The 18617-nt window shown below is 43.5% G+C and overlaps 2 protein-coding genes across 2 annotated transcripts in view; both read left to right on the forward strand.

The window, feature by feature from the left end:
* Positions 1-6573, forward strand: part of rnf144b (ring finger protein 144B) — a 43225-nt gene extending 36652 nt beyond the window's left edge. Inside the window, exons 7-8 of the mRNA XM_083639171.1 lie at positions 312-401; positions 5378-6573. Coding sequence (XP_083495297.1) covers positions 312-401; positions 5378-5548 — 261 coding nt within the window. The 3' untranslated portion in view covers positions 5549-6573. The remainder of the gene's footprint in view (positions 1-311; positions 402-5377) is intronic.
* A 1209-nt stretch (positions 6574-7782) lies between these two features.
* On the forward strand, positions 7783-17610 carry LOC310774868 (uncharacterized protein). Its single transcript, XM_083634993.1, has 14 exons — positions 7783-7864; positions 8530-8606; positions 10693-10765; positions 11778-11890; positions 12003-12028; positions 12589-12726; positions 13375-13484; positions 13573-13668; positions 13887-13970; positions 14097-14223; positions 14397-14502; positions 15475-15657; positions 15767-15841; positions 16878-17610. The coding sequence occupies exons 1-14, from the start codon at positions 7837-7839 to the stop codon at positions 16959-16961; spliced, it is 1320 nt and encodes a 439-aa protein (XP_083491119.1). The 5' UTR covers positions 7783-7836; the 3' UTR covers positions 16962-17610.
* Positions 17611-18617: the final 1007 nt, after the last annotated feature.

The raw sequence follows: 18617 nt of genomic DNA on the forward strand, positions 1-18617 counted from the left end.
GTCTTGATGTGAAGGTGTGTGTGTTGTGCTTAATGCTGCTCTCAGGGTCTTGATGTGAAGGTGTGTGTGTTGTGCTTAATGCTGCTCTCAGGGTCTTGATGTGAAGGTGTGTGTGTTGTGCTTAATGCTGCTCTCAGGGTCTTGATGTGAAGGTGTGTGTGTTGTGCTTAATGCTGCTCTCAGGGTCTTGATGTGAAGGTGTGTGTGTTGTGCTTAATGCTGCTCTCAGGGTCTTGATGTGAAGGTGTGTGTGTTGTGCTTAATACTGCTCTCAGGGTCTTGATGTGAAGGTGTGTGTGTTGTGCTTGCAGGGTGATATATTCCTGAGGCATTACGATAAGGGGCCGTGCAGAAACAAGCTGGGCCACTCCAGAGCCTCCGTTATGTGGAACAGAACGCAGGTGAGGCCCACACAGCTGACTGCTGGGCGGAGGCGGAGCTATTACTGTCATGTGTCTGAGTAACCTCGCGTCACCAGGCTCATCTCGGTGAGCCTGGCTTCCGTTCACAATTGATTTTGTCACCCTACCTGGTTCCGGCCTAGAGCCCGCCCTAGACAGGAAGGGCAGCGTTTCTAGCTCGTCAACTTTTACGTTAACTTGACAATTTGACACAAGTATCAGAACGGCAAACAACAAAACAAAAGATGGACGTACCGAACGAGGTTTTTGAAGAAGTTCTTTTAGAAACATTGCGGATTCACAATCTCACATCTTTTAAGCCAATACAGAAGCTTTGCATCAGACAATTAATTGAGGAAAGAGACGTCAAGCTAACGGCAACAAAGACGTTTTTTTGGCGCACTGCCTTCCGGTTTTCATTCTGGTTCCGTGGTTTACGCCCCCATGACAAAAAGCGGGGTGAAAGGTGCCCAGACTATGTCTGAGTGGATTAGCATGCTTGTCTGGAAAGCCATCGGTCCTAGCCTGGCTCCAGACCTTCGAAGCCACGCCCACTCCACAGTTGTGGATTTGGCTGTTCTTGGTCAAGCATCATCATGTGCAAAAGCTTTTTTTCTCCGGTTGAAAATCCAATCACGGGCACTGATTGGCTTAAACACTGTTGTCAGTCAGTCTTGCCTGTGAGAGATCGCTGACTGCTGGAGCTTTATATCTGTCTGGGCGGAGAGTAACGTTACGGCGGCCGCGGTAAGTGAAGCCCTGCTCAGCCAGCCGCCCAAGGAAATGTCCCAGCGCAGCCTGGCCTAGTGGAGCTGTTGATAGCTAGGGGGATGTTGATGGTAAATGGCCTGCATTTATATAGCGCTTTTATCCAAAGCGCTTTACAATCAGTAGGTAGTCTACATTCACCCATTCATACACCGATGGCGGCAGGCTGCCACGCAGGGTGCCTACACACCATCGGGAGCAAGGAGGGTTAAGTGTCTTGCCCAAGGACACAACGACAGCAGCTGGGAGGGAGCGGGGATCGAACCGCCAACCCTTGCGTCATTGGCCGACCCGCTCTACCTCCTGAGCTAAAGCCGCTGATAGATCGTTGATAGATCGATTCATAGCTTGCTTGTTATGTCCAACTAGTCACGTTTTTCATCAATCGTAAAATTCGTTTTGACAATCCGTTACTCGTTGATATAATTGTTTTACAACTGCCAAATTTAGTAGCCAAAGTAGAGATAGCCTGCTGTGTCTGTTTCTCTTATGCATGACTCCTACTAGTGCAGTGCTGCCGCCGGTTGCCGTGGACACCTCGGTTTCTAGTGATTGTTTAGGGAAGACCGCCCCCTCATAGAAATCCTCTGAAGTGACTGCAATCTCAGACTAGAAGAGGAAATGAGTTGACGAGTTGACGATTCAGTCTGAATCATTAGCAGGCTACATCCGTCCATGTGTGCTAGGTGATTTCACAGCTTTGAATACAGTTACTTTTGTGTCGCTGTGCTCCCAACTTCCAACAATGGAAGTTAAAGATTTTGGAGGTGATCCCAAAAGCACGGTTTGGTTGTCAATGTCATTAGCCGCCGGTTAAATACTCACTACAACATTACAATAACCCGCTCTTAGGAGACTTATAATGTTCCCTCTCATCTTCCTGTCTGCCTTCAGTCTACTTGAAAACAAAACATTAAAAATAATGAGTGGCAGAAAGAGGGTGCAATTACAAATCTCCTTTAGAATCAGACTTGAGAAACATTTACTGCAGAATGTCCCTATAAAAGCCACCTTTCCCTTGTTTTGCTGTTTATAGCTTGTTGTTTTCCAGCACTGTGTCCAAATAGTCCTTTATCAGACATGACTCTGAATCTGAACTAATCATAGCACTAATCTGACATTCCTGCTTTGTAATGACGTCACCTATTCAATACAATTATGAAAATTGGCCCTCCGAACCTACTTTCTCTGCTCTCTCTGTGGTGTTTATCACTTGATGACCTACCGTAAATTCCGGACTATAAGGCGCACCGGTGTATAAGCCGCACCTTCAGAGTTGACTATTTTTTTCTTATATAAGCCGCACCGGACTATAAGCCGCGGGTGTTTTAATGGTATTTTTTGTTTTTTTTTACAGTGCACACAGTGTCCGCGGTGTGGTGAAAAGAGGGCAAGAGAGGAAATTAAAACAGAAGTGGATTTATAGTTAGAAAGAGTGCTAAAGAAGAGAGAATTCCGTTTTTTATTTTTTTATTTTAGTTACTCACAGTACTATTGACCAGTCCAACTCAAAAGATATTCGGCAGTTTCACTTTGAGCTCTTGTTCCGCCGCTGTCCATCAATGGTTATGACGAGTCTCGCTGGGTAAAGTACGCCAAAGCGATATCCATTGACTTTAACCTTTTCGATGATGCTGTTGTATGTTGCGCGTTTCTGTTGCACCAACGCGGAGAGGTCCTGCCGGACGAAAAAGCGCGTACCCTCCCAGGTGAGGGGCTTCTTCCCCGCAGCCTGGAGGATGAGTTGACGGTCGGGCCAGCGGAGTAGGCAGATGAAGATGGCCCTCGGTGGCAGGCCGGGGTCTGGACGTGGCCGAGGCGCCCGGTGTGCCCTGTCCACCTCTGGTGGTTTCTCGCCTTCCTTCAGGTCCAGGATGTAACACAGGATTTTGCCACGAAAGCGTCCATGTCACCAATCTCAGCTCCCTCTTTTACATTGATCAGGCGAATGTTATTTCTTTTACTCCTGCTGATTAAGTCATCAACCTGCGTGTGCAGGGTTTCGATTTGTTTTTGCATTTTATCCACTTTCGGACTCACTGTGTTGTTTTTGTCCTCCAGTGCGCTGATGCGCTTTTCCGCATTAGAAACTCTGTTCACGGTTGCCATTTCTTTAGTGAGTGAGTGGATGGACTTCTGCACGTTTTCAAACTTGTTTTCAAGCTGCTCAAACCTCTGAGCGATGTCGGACTTAATCGATAGTGTTTCACGGAGTAAAAGTTTAGCCCAAGCCGTGTATCTCCAGCCTCCAGCAGGTGAGTCATTTCCTCATTCATGGCGGTGATTGCTTCGTCTTTTTCTTTCTGCTTACCTGTGTTGTGTTATGTTATGTTATGTTATGTTGTTAAAAGAGGGCAAGAGAGGAAATTAAAACAGAAGTGGATTTATAGTTAGAAAGAGTGCTAAAAAAGAGAGATTTTTTTTTTTTTTTTTGAAAAAATCCATAGATAAGCCGCACCGTTATATAAGCCGCAGGGGCCAAAAAAGGCCAAAAAACGGGGAAAAAGCCACGGCTTATAGTCCGGAATTTACGGTAGTTTTAAGTGAACCCTCTGATTGGATCAGTCTTCGTATGACTCATGACTGTAGTGCCCAGTGAGAGTTCCTCTGATTGGATCAGTCTTGGTATGACTCATGACTGTAGTGCCCAGTGAGAGTTCCTCTGATTGGGTCAGTCTTGGTATGACTCATGACTGTAGTGCCCAGTGAGACTCAGAAGGAGAGTCAAAGTGCAACTGTTTGTGCAAAACAACTCGCAGGAGGCTTGGTTACACCCTTGTCTAACAGGTCCTATTCACTTTTACAGTCTGCTTGTCACAAATTCCTATGACAGTGTGATTCCTTGTTAGCTGCCTCCACACCACTGCTGTTTCTTTCACTTTCAGAATCGACTGTCCTTTTACATGGCTCATGATGGCAGTTTAAGATTCTCGTGTGAAGAGTGAATTATTTCACTTTCTAAATTTAGAAGTGATATGATGCGATATAATTCAAAGGTTTTAGAAATATTAGTTTATTAGTGGTAGTAGAATTAAATGTGCTATGTGTAGCATTTTTAAACATCAATATATCATTGTCAAATTAATTGACACCTTGGTACAATATAATTACCATAAACTAATGATACCATAGTAGAGATGTTTGGCAGCCTCTATTTCAAACCAGTGGTGTTGGTGTTAATGTTTCTCAAAATAAAGACCACATGTCCTATAAAGCCTGTTACTTCCAGATGTTTCTACTTTCATTTTATCTTGGCCTTACTGAAGAGGATAAATATGTGAGTAGTAGGGATGTCACAATATATCGTCCCACGATATATCGCGATATCAATACGTGACAATATGTATCGTTGAGATGAAATCTCATATTGCGAGAAAAAAAAGATGAACATGGTGGCACTGATCTGTATCTGATTGCATGCTCGCTCTCCTTTTCATTGCTTTGTTTGAACAGACGAGGGACATTACAGAGGATGGAAATGGTGAAATTACTCAAATTAGCGTGGAGGATGCCCCCTCAACTTACAAATCGATCGCAAAAAAATATTGTTAAAATATCGTGTCGTTATCGTGAACCCAATATCGTGTATCGTATCGTATCATGAACTGAGTGTATCGTGACACCCCTAGTGGGTAGAGATTTTTCCATGGCTTTGTGCTCCCTCTTCCTGTATTGTGCCATGAAGCAATCCATCAGATTTACCGCCAAATCCGACCCAGTGGCACGCAATGTAAAATAAATTTATAAAATGGATAGTTCCACTCCTTGATTATGATTGGCTGAGCTGTGTTCGAAGCCGTTGTAAAATACTCCATAAACATACACCTGTGATGTGGCTATTACTGTGCCAAACCGCGTCTGTGTGTTGCTTGGCAACCATTCTGGTAAATCTTGCTGAAGTGAACTACATTGCTTGGCGGAAGAATGATGATTTGATTTTACAACAGCTAAGGGCCGTTGTAAGGCATGACAGGGAGCGGAGGGGCTAACAGCGCCCCTTTTTTCACCAATATAATATGGAGGGGGGGAAATGAACTTTTGACCTGAATTGTAATTGTCATTTTACATTTTGCATGTGAATATCTTGGCCTAGGGTGACAATTGATGGCATTTATTATTGCCTTCAGTTTGACATAATGATTAGTTAGTCTGTTAGTCAGTGAGTCTAACAGCGTGACTGATGTCTTGTGGTGTGTGGGCTCCCTCAGGTGGTGGGCATCCTGGTGGGTGTCAGCATCATTGTGCTGGTGACCTCTCCGCTCCTCCTGCTGGCCTCTCCCTGCATCCTGTGCTGCATCTGCAAGCCCTGCAGCCGAGGGAAGAAGAAGAAGAAGAAGAAGAGGAAGATGGAGCTCAGCCAGCCAGCATCTCTCCTCTAACCACATGTAGCTGTGCCTGCCCAAGGAAACAAACAGGGTTTCCCCCTCTTCTTTTGTATAGGTGTTCAGAGCACGGAGGGAATGAATGAACTTATGGAACACTGGAGTACTTTTCTGGGAACCTTTTCAGTGGCTCGATTAGCGGGAAGGGTTTCAAGAGAGCGGACATTGGGCTCGATAAGCAGAGAATTCTTTAAGGCTCAAAGGCAAGATGGCCCAGTTTCTCTCCTGCTGGAGTCAGAGAGCAAGTCGAAGCAGATTGAATGTTGCTTATGCAGAAGAAAAAAGTCTTATGCAGGCTTATGCAGAATAAAAGTCAAAATATCTCTTGAAATGGAATTACAAGAGACTCCTTATATGGTGTGGTGAATATATCTGGAGAATGGGTTTGGATACGTGTGAGTCACTCACACTCACCTACAGTAGTTGTTTCAGATGCACAAGAAGAGTGCTCAGAGGGCTTTCCTGGACCAGGCCTGTCTCCTTGCCTGGCTCTCACACACTCACACAGACACATGCAGTTCAGTCAAAGTGTGCCGTACGCCACTCATGTGCCAAACGTCATGATGCCAAACCAGTGGTGTTAGGTGCTCAAGTGCCTCACTCTACAGTGCCTGCTCTTTGCTGGAATTTGTTTTGCCTTCCATTCTATTCTTATCTTATGCTAAATGAAAGCGTTTTTGTTTTTGTTGTTTATGAAGATGAACAACGGTCAAGGTCACACGGGGGTGGGAATGCCTGAACGACACAACACATTGTTTCATGTGAGAAGGCTGTGGAAATGCGATAGGGCTTCAATGGTGCACAGAGATGTTTTCTCCTGTAGATGTTTGATGTTTCCATCTGGCATACGTTCCAGACCAAAGGCTCTAATGGATGTGTGTACTATTATCATTTGTGTAAATATGTATTTATGGGTCGTGTGTATGGTGTCCGGTTATCCTTTCTACTTTTCTGTTGATGTTTCTGCATCGGATATTTTATAAAAGCACCATTGTAACAGAAATAAACATGTTGAACAAGCATCCGCTGGTAATGTGTTTGTTAGTCACATTTTGCATTTTATGGCTCATTGGTTCTCTGTGGTCTTTGCAAAAAGGTAATGGGTGGAGGATGAGTTGAATTATGTGGATGCTGCTGTGTATTGTTGTTAAATCTACATATTTTGACAGCAGCAGTGATGAAAACGGAAACGAAACTAACTTCAATCAACTCTAAAACTAAACTGAAAAATGCCGTTTCGACACAACAGTGTCTTCTTCAGAGTCTCTGAAGAAGACGCGTGTCGAAACGTCTGTGTGTTGCTCTGCACCAAATAAAGACTTTAAGATGATCCGTGTGCTCCAGTGCCCTCGGATTGTTTGCTGCTGCTGTGTTCCTGCTCTGGTGTTACTGAACTCTCAAGTTCAGTAATACATTCTGTCATTATGTTACTTGTGACGACCCTCCCACTCTCCTCTGTTGTTTATTCCTTGTATAACTTATGACTCATACACCAAAGTAAAAGTTATACCAATAATTTACTACCTAAAACTAAGGACTAAACAACACATACTATTACAAACCAAAAGAACAGAGCAAAAAGGTGCACACATGAGGAAGGAGAGCGACTGAATGGTCTGCAGGCTTTTAAAGCCCAAGGAGTACCAGGGGCACACGTGCACTCAATCAGCCTAACAACCCCAACCACTAGGCTCCTGCAAGACAGGGGCAGGTGAGTGGGAGGGTCATTGCATACTTGGATGGATCATGGAATTATAGTGAAAATAAATTATTCTGCTTTTTGCTGGGGACCACCTCGAACCCCTCGAGAGACCCGGACCCCACTTTGAGAACCAATGGTTTAAAGAAGAGAAGATAACAAATAGAATAGGTATTGACATTTGATTGAGTTGCATATACTGAAACTCCAAATTGTCTATTGCTGGTATTATTTTCTTCCCTTTCACAGGAGGGCATACCAACTCAGGAGTCAGGACACATTTTCCTTATTCATGACAGTCAAAAATACTATCATTTTTAAAAAAAAAATTTAAGAAAGAAAAAAAAGTGAAGGTGAATTAACTGAAATTAAACTAAAAGTCTAATTCCATTCCAATTTGAACCCAATTAAATCATAAATAAAAACTAAATGCAAAGGAGGAGTCATGGGAAGAATCAGCATTTAAAGGAATTCAGCGACCCCATGTGTCTAAAGATGAAACTGCAGTTTTCCTTGTGAAGAAGGACGTGGCCAAACGGGCAGTCCAGTCTGCTGCTTGAACCGCAACAAGTTGTGAGTCACAGAAATGGCAGCGGAGAAGGAATTCTTTGCGGGTAAAATCGACTATTTTAATGATCGAAAGTAGGCTACTGAGCATAAACTATCTGTTGTGTTGTTGTAGTCATTGTGGACATGGCGTTGGGTGTTTTGCACCGAGCTATCATGGACCATCCTTAATAAGGCCGTTTTCGAACTCAATTTCATGTAGCACTGACATGTTGTAGAAACACATGCAACAATGCCATCATGGGATCCGATCTACATGTGCAAATATACATATTTGGCCAATATGTAATTTAAAAATGTCTAAAAGTAGGCTATGTGAATTTGACTTTTTGCAGTAGCCTCATGTGATCTTTGTGTTACATAAGGAAATCACATGCTTTATATCAGCCGAGGCGTGAGTGCCTGTAGCCGGCTTGACTGTTTACGTTTTAAAAACTGCGACAGTTCACACAACTTTAACACGACATGCATATATTATACATCAAACTCTTGTGCTAATTCTGCTCCCACTCAGAATGTCAAAATATAAGCGATGTGATGTATAGTTTTTGAGATATTAACATTTGTTTGGCACAACTCATACTATTAACTGCCGCGGGGTTTCGCATTTCTGGGTGGCAAGTGAAGTCACGCTGATTAGTCCTATCCTTCAGCCATTTGGTTTGAAGGAGCGGAATGTTAATTATTGCATAATATTTGTGCTGCTGCACAGGTATTCCCAAGATCCCCTATTTACCCAATGCTGGACCAGGGGATGTCCTGTGCTTCAAACACTACAATGCAGAGGAGGTAGGAGTGACAAACACACACACACACACCCAGTGGCGCTGGAAGTTCCCTTAGGGGGGTCATCCCTATGTTCCCCGGGTTCTATATTCCCCGGGTTCTATATTCCCCGTTTTTCAGCAAAAGGGTTCTTTGTTCCCCAGGTTCTATGTTCCCCGTTTTTCAGAAAAAGGGCTCTATGTTCCCCGCTTTCAGAAAAAGGGCTCTATGTTCCCCGCTTTTCACTAAGAGGGTTCTATGTTCCCCGCTTTTCACTAAGAGGGTTCTATGTTCCCCGCTTTTCACTAAGAGGGTTCTATGTTCCCCTCTATGTTCCCCGCTATGTTCCCGGGTCCGATCAATTTCAATATATTAGTTAACATTTTAACTCTATCCATCTATATTGGGGGTTTTTACGTTTCCATAATCCACCCAGGTTGTGAACCTTGAAGGTCCTAGATATCGTTTTGAAAAACTGTCCATCAGAGTCAGGCTTAAGATTATAATTAGCCTTATCATTAGCCTATTATGATGATGATGATGATGATGATGATGATGATGATGATTATTATTAGCCTTTTATTATCATTATTATTATCATCAGCATATTATTGTTGTTGTTGTTGTAGTTGTTACTAGGCTACTACAATTATTAATATTTGGCTATTATAGGCCTATAGCCTAGTTCATTATGAGACTATAAAACAAGAAAACCAACACCATTTTATGACTTGAAACATTTATTTGTGAGGAGAGTAGCCTACATTTCTAACATTCAGAAAATAGCTGTCTGGTGAGCGTCGGAGTTTTGGAGCGGACGCGCGCAGCAGAGGTGGCTGCGAGCAGACGGGGAGAGGAGAAATAAGGAGGGAGGAGAGCGTCTGCTGTCCGCGGTTCAGAGACAGAGACTGATAACTTTTGGTTACTGTGTGCATGCGTCCCTGAGACATGTAAGTTGAAGTATTTAAGTTAATTTGTGTTGCACTCATTAAAACGTGTATAGTTTATATTAGGCTAGTTCATTTAGTGATTTGGGTAATAGACTCTGCTGCAAATACACGTGGCTGCTAATTGGATAATAATAAGGGGAAGCCGATCGTCACCGAAGGCATTTCGGGGGAAACATCGGACCCGGGAACATAGCGGGGAACATAGAGGGGAACATAGAACCCTCTTAGTGAAAAGCGGGGAACATAGAACCCTCTTAGTGAAAAGCGGGGAACATAGAACCTGGGGAACATAGAACCCTCTTAGTGAAAAGCGGGGAACATAGAACCTGGGGAACATAGAACCCTCTTAGTGAAAAACGGGGAATATAGAACCCGGGGAACATAGAGCCCGGGGAACATAGACATGATCCCCTTTTAGGTAGGGGGTGCTGTTTATTTGTTTATTTGTTTATTTAAACGGATCCCCATTAGCTGACGCCGTAATGTCAGCTAGTCTTCCTGGGGTCCAAGACATTAAAATACATTTAATACAATAATAAAACGTTATCAGTGTATTGCAAAGAACAGCTGTAAGGAAGGGACTCTCTTGCCGACGAACATTTGATGTTTTTTGGACTTTTAGCCATATTTAGAGGAATATTTAATTTTAAATTAACATTAGAATTATACTGTTGTGATGTCATTATTCAGTGTATTCTCCTCTTCTCTGCAGCATTACTCAATTTACCCTCAGGAATCAGGGACAGTGATAGCCTACCTGCTATTCCTCCCATATATCCAGGGCCGGATTAATAGTACCATGGGCCCCGGGACTATTCATTTTCTAAGCTATTCATTTAGCCTTTTAGTCATAAAGATTATATCTTCCAGACTGAAATGTTATAACAGAAGTGGAGTATTGGTCAGAATTACATGAACATTTGGACACTTATTCAGCGGGTATTTAGCATGTTGCGTTCAGGTGCACTGTAAAAAAATATATATATATATATTCCATCTCTTGCCAACAGGGGGTGCTGCAGCACCCACCGCACCCCGCTTCCCGCGCCCTTGCACACACACACACACACACACTTGATAGCAGTTAAGGTTGCATTATGTGTCGAGACTATTGACCATTGACTGTGATGTGTGTTGAGCGAAGTTGTTTCTGTGTGCAGGTGCTGATTGGTCAGAAGATGGAGGACTGGCTAAGGTTCTCTGTCTGCTACTGGCACTCCTTCTGTGGAACAGGTAATATAATGAGCACCCCAAACGCACTGACGTACACCCATACACACACATACTGTATACACTCACTACAAATGGGTGCAAACTGGGTGTGGTGCTTGCCATGCCTTAGCCCATGTGAGTCCAAACTGATCTTGTAGTTGTATTCATTATAATGGAGAGCAAAGCTTGAGCAATAATTACCAGAAATGTACTGTATTGGGTCCTTCAGGCTAGAGCGAGGTGCTCGGTGCAGGCGAGTGACGTGCAGCGCACAGGCCTTCTTGAGGCATCCTCTCTGCCCATGGTAGGCTGCCCATGGTAGGATTGCCTTTTCCCCGGGAGGGTCTGGTGAGACGAAAGAGGAGCCCGGCCTGGAGTCACCCACAGGGCCTTAGACCCTCCATGCACCGAAGGGTCTTTCAATACTGCGGTGTAGCACTAACTCTATTGCAGCGGATTGTGCGTGATCAACCCTTCCGCGTGCAACGTTGCAGACAGAGTAGGAAGGCTGATCCGTGAGCGGCTGCTTCTGGGACGCGGGTCGGGGTCTTAATCGGCCTCGGTGGGTCTACTGGGCGAGGGTGTATGATGTTCGACAGACCTGAAACACCTTACGACCACAGTTAACATCACTGATGACGCTTCCCAGCGCATGCTGTAGTATGTATTTTAAACAACCTATTTAGAAACAGTATCTTTAAAAAATCAGGGAAGCAGTAAGTACCATTGTACCATCTAGGATGATAGTTTGGAGACCTACTGTACATGTACCGTAATAATTTATCACATTTACTTCTAATATTGTTGTGCAAATGGACACACACACACACACACACACACACACACACACACACACACCAACCAACACACGTCCTGCTCATTGTCTTTCTGATATTCTCATAGCCATCGTAGTTTCCTCAAAGTCAAGGCCTACCCTTCAGGCCATTTATAGTCTCAATTGAATAAAGTCAAATCAAAACAGGTCAAAAGCCATTTTTTTTTTTTGTCATTCATCCTTTGTCCTATTTATTAGGTGCTGACCCTTTTGGGTTCCCGACCCTCCACCGGCCCTGGAATGAAGGAACTCCTATGGAGTCAGCTGAGAAGAGACTCCATGCTGCTTTTGAGTTTTTCACCAAACTTGGTGTGAGTAAACTCAGTACATCTCAACATCTCACACAGATACTACATAGCTGCTCAGAAAGAACTTAGTTATTAATTTCCTTTGTCCTTAAGTGACCTTTGCTTGTTTTTATAGGTGAAGTATTACGCATTCCATGACAGGTAATTGACTCTCTGTTTTTTGAAAGGCCACTAATGACAGGTTTGTTTATTCCTATGGGCCGACTGCATTACCCTGCTTTCACCCTTCCCAGAGAAGCAGGACGTGCACACACAGTATGGGTACAGGTTGGAGGAATGGTTTGAATAAAGGTTTGACAAGAGTATTAATTAGATTACCTCTCCTGTCCCAGCAGAGTCCCAGCTCAGTGCTGTTTGTGCTGGAATAAAATCTCCCCCAGGTCCTAAAAGATGAACCTCGATTTTTATGTGATGTACATCTCCCCTATTTACCCACTTCTCCTGTGCATTTTGCCATTGAAACCAATTTAATAAAGGCATGCTTAAGGCATGCTTGACATGATTTGATAGTAACAAAATTGGTAACACTTTCTTTAGATGGTCCGCCTACTACAGAGAGTCTACAGAGTATTTTTTACATTTCAACTGTAGATGTTTCGAGCTACTACCTGGAGCTACTCAATTATTCTGACAATATGTGGGTATGTTAATGAATTGTCACATACACTGTATACTCTCTGTGTCCTCTGTCCTCCCAACAGGGACATGGCCCCTGAAGGCTCCAACCTGGACGAGTCCAACAGGAACCTGGATCACATGACGGACCTGGCTCTGCAGCTGCAGACCCAGACTGGAGTCAAGGTGCTGTGGGTCACCTGCAACTTGTTTGCCCACCCAAGGTCAGTGTTCAGTCCCAAGGTCAGTGTTCAGTCCCAAGGTCAGTGTTCAGTCCGGATCTTTAGAAAAGCTGGTGGATCCTGATGTGACAGTTGAAGCCATACAGTAGTTTTTCCTAAGCCTAGGTCCCAGTTGGGCAAGAGATTATTTCTCATTTAGGCTAAACATTTAGTTACCTCTGGTATATGAAGCATAAATCCAAAGTCAGAATTTTTCAGTAATATTAATGAACTGCCCAGACACATGCACAGCCCCGGAAGTAGACAGTGTATTAATGAACTGCCCAGACACATGCACAGCCTCGGAAGTAGACAGTGTGGAAGTTGAGAATAACAAGTATCACCACATTTTGTAGACATTAGTGTACAGTAATTAACGCAAATCATTGAGAAGTTTGGCAGCCTGCTCTACATTGCAACTCACGTTGTGTGCCACCAGGTCAGCTGGGTCAGACATGTGACGGATTTGCTTTACAACACAAAACAGGAAGAGGGTGCTGTCCTTTCAGTGCAAACAGCTCAAGCTTTCAGAGTTTCTGGCAATGGCAAATGGTTGAAAGAGTGAAAGGTCATAGGCTTTATGGTTTACATGGTCTGAAATGTTAGAAGCAGTATCATCTTTGCATTTCATATTGAAACTTCATGTGACAGGTACATGAACGGTGCTGCCACCAACCCAGACTGCCATGTCCTGGCCTACGCTGCGGCTCAGGTGAAGAAGGGCCTGGATGCGGCCAAGAAGCTGTGTGCAGAAAACTTTGGTACGAGAGAGTTGATGGTGTCAAAATATCAACCTGCTCCATTTAAACACATTCTCCTAATATGATCAATATATGTCTGTGTCCTCAGTGTTCTGGGGGGGCAGGGAGGGCTTCCTTTCCATACACAACACTGATGTGGCTGCTGAGCTGAAGCACATGGCCAACTTCTTCAAAATGGCCGTCAGTAAGTATAGAGAGTAACGCGTGATAGATTTCTACTCTGAATGGGACTGTTTTGGTTCATTAAAATAAAAGCAGGATGGAGATTCATGTGTGTGTTTTTATAACCAGAGAGTATAAAGAGAAGATCATGCGTGTGTTTTTATAACCAGAGAGTATAAAGAGAAGATTGTTGTGTGTGTGTGTGTGTGTGTGCTCGTGCGTGTGTGTTTTGATCACCAGAGTATAAAGAGAAGATCGGGTTGAAGTGCCAGTTCCTTATTGAACCCAAGCCTAAGGAGCCATGCAAACACCAATATGATTATGGTGAGGTTTTCCATGTTTAAATATGATTATGGTCAGGTTTCCCATGTTTAAAGCAAAAATATAGATGCGTTTTTAACCACAGTCATTTATCACACATTTTATATCTGTGACTGTTTTCTACTGTAGATGCCATGAGTGTTATAGGATTCCTAAAGCATTATGGTCTGGACGCTCACTTTAAGTTGAACATCGAGCCCAATCACACCACCTTGGCAGGACACTCCTACGAACATGATATTGTCATGGCTTCAGCGTGAGACACCTTGACATTTACCAGAGATTATATTGGTTTAATACAAAACATTTACTTTCTATTTTAGTGACAGCAGACCACACAGCACCTTTAACATGACCAAAGTTTTACCTTGCTGAACTTCAGCTTAAATGTTATTCCTATTCCCCATTTCCCTGTTCTCTGGTGGGCAGGTTGGGCATGCTGGGCTCTGTTGACTCTAACACTGGCTCTCCTGACCTGGGGTGGGACACAGATCAGTTCCCCATGGACATCAGAAACACCACCCTGGTCATGAAGGTGAGATGTTTCTGGTTTGTTTGGATTAAATAGAAGAACTGCATGGTTAGCATGAGCAGCGATAGCCATCAAGGCTGAACACAAAGTGCAGAAACAACACAGCAATGAGCAGCTCCGAGCACCAAAGATGGACACAAAATAATGATAAAAAAAGTAAAACCTGATTTATTAATTTTGTATTAATTAATACACAGGACAAGATGTTAATATCCCTTGTGCCAAAATCCGAGGAAAAACACATTTAGAAGCCTAATCCAGAATAAAACAAGCTAACAGGCTAACAACTAATAAACAAGACACAAATCACCAATTACCTACCCTAGCCAACAGCAGTATGAAGCATGTCATTGGGGTTTTCAAGTGGGCACCTTCCTTCACCGATGTTTCGTTAAGTTAGGCCCACGACACCTCAAGAAGGCTTAACGGTGTAATCCAGCGTCCTGGAAACACCCCCCTCCATGCTACCACCGCACAACTGCATTACCTCACCATCTAAGCCTAGCTATCCAGGTCGGTTCGGTATGACATTCTTAACTACACCACCAGTACCACTGTCAATGATTCAGCCCTGTTGATGCGGACCATCAATCATGACCAACAACAAAAGCAATCAATCAATCTTACCTTAGCGAGCTCCCCAGCTATCATGTTTCCTCCTTAGCCACAGCCATTCACTTGCTTGTTCTGCTGCCTGAGACATGTTGCTAACCGCAAGCTTCAGGCTCCGTCCCCGAATGCCCAACTCAGTTAGTAGGGCAATAACAACAAAACCACGGCAGCCCACCTCTACAGGCCGCACTCGAGCCCTCCAACCTCGCTGCTCTGCCTCTGCTGCCATTTCAGCATACCTAGCTTTCTTGCGCTCATAAGCTATTGCGTAATTTAATTTAGTGCATCAAATGTGCAGGATTTGGTTAGATGAGAACAGTGGTAAAGTATCCTAGATATCATGTGGGGTCTGATATCCTCCAGACGGTCATTGAACAAGGCGGTTTGCAGCCAGGAGGCCTGAACTTCGATGCCAAGGTTCGCAGGGAGTCCACCGACCTGGAGGACCTGTTCATCGCTCACATCGGAGCCATGGACGCCTTCGCCAGAGGCCTGAGAAACGCTGCTGGCATCATCCAGGACGGCCTCATCACCAGCATGGTCAAGGTACTGATTGTGGTTCTTTAGCAGACCTTAGTTTTCTATTACTGCATTATTATGAACATGCCACATCCTGGTCTTGTCAGATGACAGCATTACTGTGTGATTTAAACAGGAGCGTTACTCGAGCTTCAGCCATGGCATTGGGCAGAAAGTGGAGGATGGCAGCGCCTCCTTCGAGGAGATGGAGGTGGGTTCATCAGTCTGCAGTGTGTTCTGTATGGCTGTATCACAATGTTTCTTCAGGGCAGTGGTGGCCCAATGGTTAGAGAAGCGAGCTTGTGACCGGAAGGTTGTCGGTTCAATCCCTGGGACCGGCAGGATAAATCTGGGTGGGGAAAGTGAAAAGGCAGCGCTTGCCCCTCCCTCATTACCACCACTGAGGTGCCCTTGAGCAAGGCCCTTAATCCCAACTGCTCCAGTGGAGCTGATCAGTGGCCAGCAAATCAGACTGGTTGTACTGGTCAGCTTCCAGCTATGAATGTGTGTGTGAATGTGAACAGGGCACTCCTGAAAAAGAGAGCATTGCTCTCAGTGAGACTCCCCTGTATAAATAAAGGTAAAAAAAATAAAAAAAAACTTGTAGTGTAGATCACAAAGATTTCCTTGGATGTTAATGTTGCATCATAATTTGATAACACTCACAACTGTTTTTGCCTGACCAGATGGAACAAGATGGGGTCTAGAAGGGTCACTGCTCCAGTTGCTACTGTACCATATACTGTACATGTAATCTTACTACTTAGATAACATTAGAAGCATGTTTGTCCCTTTGGCCTGTCTTAAAATGTACAAGCTTTCTTTTGTCTGTCAGTGTAAAACTTGGCACACGTTTTAGTTTTATTTATTTGCACACAATAAAAACAGATGGATAAAAAAATGCTAACACAAGAAAATAATGTGAAGGGAGAGGCAGGAAACCCTGGAAGGGCTTATTCAGGGTCTCTACAGGAAGGACGCACAAGGCTTTCCAAGCTTGGGAGACAGTGAATATAAATTTCCACACTTTTTATATTCATTATTTAGATTGGTAAAGCTGATGAAATGTAAATGTTGGACCCTAAAAGCAACAGGAATAATGTCACAGGACTTTGTCATCTGAGAGTACCAAATTCTCCTATGACCTATGCGGTCTCTGGTATAAAGGTTATCATTGCAGTATAATAGAGGGGAAGCTGAAGAGGGATGATGGTACAAAAAAATAAACTGTTGTTTTGTATTCTCAGGCCTTCGTCAAACAGAACGGCGAACCGAAAGTCACTTCAGGGAAGCAAGAAAAATATGAAACCATCTTTAATCACTACATATAATAAAGACTGATACAGTAGCTGCTAACATTTGGGAATCTGTCCAGTTCACTGTTGGTGGTGAAGATAATGACTGGAATAATAATGATAATGATGAAAATAATAACCTTTTATTTATAGAGCAGTTATCAGATTAACAATGGGCTGTTCTGTTGTTTCATAGCTGAGGTCTGCCAAATGACGTAATGTAATGTAATGTAAAAGGTAAACAAGAACTCTAGTGGCCTCCATTGTGCTGCTTTATTAATTGTTATTGGGAAGAGAAAGTAGCATAATTACAATTAAAATTTCCCATTTGGCAGATGCTTTTATCCAAAGCGCCGTACACTGTTCGAGTCAAGAGAGTTTGGACCAACAGGACACACACAGGACACGAGGCAATCCATAGAGGCAGATCAATATTTTTCTCTTCCTATTTTTTCTCTTTCCTTTTTTACACAATCCATCAGGTGAGAAGGTGTTCACTAAAGAGCTGGGTCTTTAGCCTTTTCTTACTGATAGAGAGGGACTATTTGCACACATATAAACACTGCAATGGTATTTATGCTATCTGAATGTCACCTAACTTTTGAAATTATCAACATTGAGAAGATATGTTACTTATGATGTTTGCTGTAGAAATGTTTGTAATAAAACACATTTTGTCCATTAAGTTATTGATAGTCTCGCTGGCCATTAGGCTACATGAATGTTTACATTTCAATGTATTGAAAAGTTATTGAATAGATTAATCTCTAGACAAAACAAAAACCATGGGACATCCGAAAAAGAGGGTAGCCTAGTACTTCAAGTGTGAAGGAGAGCAAAAGATTTGTCACTGCATCTTTTTCCGGGTCCACCAAAGTGAACATTCTTGTCTGTCTGTACGGGCTGTACCAGATCAGTTACCATGGTAACGACTATCCTCATGCCGGGCTCCGGCCGGATCCAGTACAGAGCACGCCCCCTAAAGTCTACAGAGTAGGCCCATAAGCGAGAAATGTAGAATTAAAATAATAAACATGACCGTGAAATGTGACAATCGTAACGTTATATTTTATAACGTAATCCATCTAGATCGCTTTGTGAGAATATGTAAAACATGGCATTTTGTTTTATTTTTTATTATGTAAAATTTTCTTGTTTGGGGATGAGCGCTTTGGGCTATGGGCGTGCTCTGTACTTAGGGGGCGTGCTCTCTACTGGCCCCGGCTGGAGCTGCCCGTGGGCATAGACTGCCTGGGACAAAACAGCAGGACAACGTATATGCGTGAAGCTTAAACGTCCATAATTGCAGACGTAAAGACTGTTGAGTAATATATATTTTGAACATAAACAATATTTGCACCTCTCATTCATGCCAGAGCATTGATTCATGTGGCATGCCCATTGTCATGTCCTGTAAAATGAAAAACGCACCTTTCCAGTGACCTCACATCATACTACTATCCTGCCAGCCAGCTGTCCAATCAGTGGGCAAGGGTTGGCCCCCTGCCTGCACGGATGTCCAATGGCAGGATAGCGTGAGCTCTGCTCACTGTCACGTCATTCCTGATTGGAGGGTTGAGCCGTAGAGGGGGCGGGACACAAAACCACCAAATCCGAAGAAGTGCGTCTTTCTCATTAGCATAAAATATGCAGCATCACTTCAACCGTCTACCGGTTAGTAAATTGTCATGG

Source organism: Poromitra crassiceps (genome assembly GCF_964638095.1).
Source record: "Poromitra crassiceps genome assembly, chromosome: 1".
NCBI classification, from domain to species: domain Eukaryota; kingdom Metazoa; phylum Chordata; class Actinopteri; order Beryciformes; family Melamphaidae; genus Poromitra; species Poromitra crassiceps.

Bases quoted from the DNA above. Each gene is read 5' to 3' on its own strand.
- LOC310774868 (XM_083634993.1), top strand. From the start codon at position 7,837: ATGGCAGCGGAGAAGGAATTCTTTGCGG. The intron at 12,727-13,374 runs GTCAGTGTTCAG...TTCATGTGACAG, and splicing joins AACTTGTTTGCCCACCCAAG to GTACATGAACGGTGCTGCCA. The intron at 13,669-13,886 runs GTAAGTATAGAG...TTTGATCACCAG, and splicing joins CTTCTTCAAAATGGCCGTCA to AGTATAAAGAGAAGATCGGG.